We start from the raw sequence: 5,120 nt of genomic DNA, 5'->3' as shown, positions 1-5,120 counted from the left end.
TGACATGAAAGACCCTGATAAGGAATCGCAGAATGACAAAGAATCCAATAAAGAGCAGACGGGGGAAACTTCACAGCAACCAGGAGATGCCCCATTCAAGAAATCAATCCTTCAATCCCAAACCAAATCTCAATCCTGGCATTCCCAAGGAATGGAAGTTGATAACCCTGAACCAAGCTCCAAGTCACCAAAGGAAAGAGAGGAACCCTCTCAAGAGCCCCAAATCATGGAAGAAGATCCTGAGAATATAGACATAGGTGAACTGGATATCCTAGGACTGGAGCAAGCATGCAAAACAGGGAATTTTGACAAAATACCAGATCGACAAGTGGACAACCTGGTAGAGGTCCTAAATCGGGCACAAAATAAATACTCTTTAGGAGTCAAGATAGGAAGTCCATGGGATGGCAAGTTTATCACCAAGGACAACAAGAAGAGAGGAAGAAAAACAACACTCGAGAGAACCATCAAGATAGGCGAGGTGTTAGTTGAGTGAGGGAGGTATGCCAAGCTAACCAAGTACTTCAACACTGACCCCCATCCTTCTAAATGAAGCTGATATCATGGAATATAAGGGGGCTCAACAACCCAAGGAAAGGAAGACTATTAAAAAATAGTCTTATGCAGGAAAAACCAAGCATAATTTTTCTGCAGGAGACTAAATGCAACTCGACAGTTCTAGAAAAAATAGCAGCGAAAGCCTGGCCAGGAGGGCTAGTAATAGATGTTGATGCTCAAGGGGCATCGGGAGGACTTGCAATACTCTGGGATGCGCGAGTCATTCAACTAAAAAACATACATGCTAACAAAAGCTTCATTCAGGCAACATTTCATCTAATCAGCACTAACACCCATGGACATGTGACTAATGTATATTTCCCTCAGGATACTACACACAAAGCTCAAATTCTGAATACACTGTCAAACCTCAACTCAGACAGGCCATACCCACTTTGGATTTCTGGAGGCGATTTCAACATGATAGCAAGAATGGAGGAGAAGCAAGGAGGCAGAAGTAGAACAAACAATGACGGGAACTTGCTAAAAGACTTTATTCAAACCAACTGGCTGGTAGATGTTCCTTCAAGCAATGGCATCTTCACTTGGAGCAATAAGAGAGAAGGATCACAACAGATAGCTTCGAATCTTGATAGATTCCTTATTTCAGACAATGCAACTCACCTGGGAGGGGAATTCATAGCTTCCATCCTTCCTGTCTCAGGTTCAGACCACTGGCCTATCGAACTTCAATGGAACAGGCCAGGTAACACGATTAGATGTCCATTCCGATTCGAAGAATTCTGGTTAACTCATCTAGACTTTGATGAATTAGTTAGATCAACTTGGCTCAAATTCAATCCTATCAGAGGTACAAAGATGTCCATGTTTCAGCAAAAACTAAAGCATCTTAAAGGCGAAATCAAACGCTGGAATTACACCACTTTTGGCAATATTTTTAAAGCTCAGGCTACTCTTAATCAAGAAATGAAGATGATCCAACAAAGAATCATCGTTGAAGGACGCTCCGACGAACTTAGCAAGCAGGAACAAGACATCGAATCCCAAATACTAGAGAGAGCTCAACAAGAGGAAACCCTCTGGAGGCAGAAATCGAGGATTAGATGGCACAAATATGGGGAAAAGAATACAAATTTTTTCCACAAAACTACAGTGCAGCGTAGAATGAACAATTATATCACCCATATCAAAAATGAGCAGGGGAATAGAATAGAGACTCATGAAGGCATTGAAGAGGAATTTCTCAGATACTTTAAGAAAGCACACCAAGAACCCAGTATGGACAGAATGCCTGCTATAAACAAGATCCTAAGGGACATTCCCAAAGTAATAACAGAGGAGCATAATAGTCTCCTCCTCAAACCCACCAACTTGTAGGAAGTTGAAGATGTTGTTCAACAATTGAAGGCAGGGAAAGCGCCGAGCCCGGATGGATTCACATCAAACTTTTTTCATAAGTTTTGGGACCTTATAAAAATAGAGGTATGGCAAGTGGTGGAGGAGTCCCGCTCATTACGTTGGATGTACCCAGGGCTGAATGCCACATTCATTGCTTTAATTCCAAAGGTGGAAGAATCCAACACACCAGACAAGTACAGACCGATTGCTCTATGCAATATTATCTATAAAATTGTCTCAAAAGTTATAGCTACCAGACTAAAACCGCTGCTCCCTCTCATAATCTCACCCGAGAAGTCTGGTTATGTAGAAGGCCGACAAATAATGGATGGGATTATTCTAACTCATGAGATAATCCATTCTTTAAAGAAGACCAAAAAACCAGGTATGTTTCTTAATATAGATTTATCAAAATCTTTTGATAGTATCAGTTGGGTCTATATTCAAAAAAATCTCACTGCCTTTGGTTTTGCCCCGTCATGGGTTCGATGGATTATTAATCTTTTGTCTTCAGCTTTTTTCTCTGTTCTTATCAATGGTATCCCCTCGGCAATGTATCGTCCCTCCAGGGGTATCAGGCAGGGAGACCCCCTTTCACCTTTTCTTTTTGTTATTATGGCTGAAGGACTAGGTAGAAGTATAACTTTAGCCTGGCTCTCTCACATCTAAAAGGTCTCTCCTTCAACAACTCCCCATCTTACTCCCACCAGCAATTCGTGGATGACAACATGCTTTTTGGTTATCCATCGGTTCAAGAAGCTCGCCTCCTCAAAACCCTCCTTTCAAACTTCTCTGATGCCTCTGGTGCCCTTATTAATCATGTCAAATCTCAAATTTTTTTTCTTTAATACCCCTGCTCCCACACAAAATGCTATAGCCCGTATCCTTGGCTTCACTATTGCTTCCCTTCCCTCCAAATACCTTGGAGCTCCTTTAATTGCCTCGGCCCTCAAGCACTCATCTTGGAAAAACTTGCTAGAAAAGCTTGAGGCTCGGCTCACCCTCTGGACTCACAGAGCCCTTAATATGGCCAGCAGACTTGTTCTCATCAAGGCAGTTCTACACTCCATGCCATTGTATCTCTTCTCTATTCTTGCAGCACCTAAATGGGTTCTCAAAGAAATAAAGAATCTCCAGCGCAATTTCTTATGGGGGAGCTCAGGCCACAATCGAAAGTGGGCTCTAGTTAAATGGGACAAGGTATGCCTTCCGAAGAAAGCTGGGGGCATTGGGCTAAGAGATCCTGGGCACAGTAATAGGACGATGGGAGCCAAAGTCTGGTGGAGATGGCTAGCAAATCCTAACACCCCCTGGGCCTCCCTCTGGACAGCTAAGTATGCAAGCAACTGCCCTATGGAAGAGAGAATTCGAATGACAGAATTAAGCACCGGATCTGTAATTTGGAACTCAGCTATTCAACATAGAGATCTCATACAAAAGCACAGTTTTTGGGAAGTCAAGAATGGATGCACTGCAAGATTTTGGGAAGACTCCTGGCAGCAACTCCCAAAGATAAAGGACGTACTCCCTAACCCTCCAATATCAGAGCAGGATATCAATCAGTTAGCCAAGGTCAGTCAGTTCTGGAACCCTTCTTCCACACAGGGACATAGACAATGGAAAGATGCAAATCAAATCATAATGCACAACTCTAAGAAAGTTCAACAATATCTTTCCACAGAATTACAAAAGCGGAAAATCCCTATCTCAGAAGAACCGGACATTCTAAGATGGGGATATGAAGAGAAAGGGACATTCACCACAAAGGAAGCATATAAGATAATAGTCCAAGATCAGATAATAAAAGACACTCTATGGGACAAAATCTGGCACTCATCCATCTGGCCGAAGGTGTCCACCTTTTTATGGCTCCTATGTCATAATAAAATTCTAACATGGGATAATCTCAGGAAAAGAGGCTTCTCAGGCCCATCTATATGTCCCAACTGTAAGCAAGAAGAGGAAACAACTATACATCTAATGCAAACCTGTCAAATAGGACGAAAGCTGTGGGAGAAGGTGGCCTTCCGATGCCAAAAAGACGGCAAAGTGCAAGGAGATCTAAGAGCTACTATTCGCAACTGGAGTCAAATTCCTTACCAAAGCAAACTCCTCAACACTCTATGGCAGCTTATACCTGGCTTACTGATGTGGAACATCTGGAAAGAGCGGAACAGAAGAGTTTTCAAGGATCAATCTATGTCCTTAGAGCAGATATGGACTAAAACACATCAGAATATGAAGGAGTCTCTATCAATCAAAGACTGGTACTCAGAAGATTTCCCTTCATTACCGCAGGAAAAAACAGTGTGGGACAATTGGAAGATTCAGGTAAATCAACAGATGATCATAAAAAAGAATCCTACCATGAAGAGAAAAGAATCAACAAAATGGATTCCGCCGCCCAGTAACATGTTCCAGCTTAATTTCGATGGAGCCTCAAAGGGTAATCCAGGGAAAGTAGGGTATGGGGGAGTCTTTAGGGATCACTATGGTACTCCTCAGATTATCTTTATGGGCTCAAAAGTTTGGGACACCAACAACTCAGCCAAATTGGAGGGATTATGGAGAGGTCTCACCCTGGCTCAAGAAAGAAGCTTCTTTCCGCTTATCATAGAAGGGGACTCGCAAATCATTATAAGAATGGTCACAAAACTAATGCATGGATCACCCATTCATAAAATTAGTAACAGTTGGAGGATGGCCCAAAGGCTCGAGCTAATAGACAGATGGCTTTCTCAGCATCAAACAATTTCCTTCAGACACACCAGGTGGGAAGGAAACAAGCTCACAGATTTTCTTGCTAATCTCAGAGTGGAAATTGGAGTAGAATTCTTTGCAGGCACAATATCCAGCATAGCCTCTAAGGATCAAATCTCTGAGTTCCAGAAAATTGTGATACAGGATAAACTTCAGGAGGATGACACACACCCAGATGCATGTGGCATTCAATGATATTAATGAGGAGCCGCACAGAGCAGGCAACTGGCCTTGCACCTGGCTGGTGGGCGGCCTTCATCGCATGCGCCTCGGGCTGGCAGACGCCTTCAAAGGCATGCGAATTGACTCCGCTACAGAACGGTATGTTGGTCACACAGTTCGGCATTTATGAGCGCCTGGTTTAAGAGCATTTAGGTAAGAAGATATGTATGGATTTGTTCTTAATTCACGCCATTGTCACTGGTTTATTTCACCTCCGCGCA

General features: G+C 42.8%; 1 protein-coding gene across 1 annotated transcript; it reads left to right on the top strand.

The window, feature by feature from the left end:
* The first annotated feature begins 621 nt into the window (after positions 1-621).
* Positions 622-1,896, top strand: LOC149199049 (uncharacterized). Its single transcript, XM_089400441.1, has one exon. It carries the CDS (start codon positions 622-624, stop codon positions 1,894-1,896), a length of 1,275 nt encoding a protein of 424 aa, XP_089256567.1.
* Positions 1,897-5,120: the final 3,224 nt, after the last annotated feature.

This window comes from Pinus tabuliformis, chromosome 2_1, assembly GCF_031772625.1.
Source record: "Pinus tabuliformis cultivar Carrire ecotype Pingquan chromosome 2_1, CPIR1, whole genome shotgun sequence".
In the NCBI taxonomy this organism is placed as follows: Eukaryota; Viridiplantae; Streptophyta; class Pinopsida; order Pinales; family Pinaceae; genus Pinus; species Pinus tabuliformis.
The sequence above is the reverse complement of the archived record's forward strand: the minus strand, read 5'-3'. Positions and strand labels throughout refer to the sequence as shown.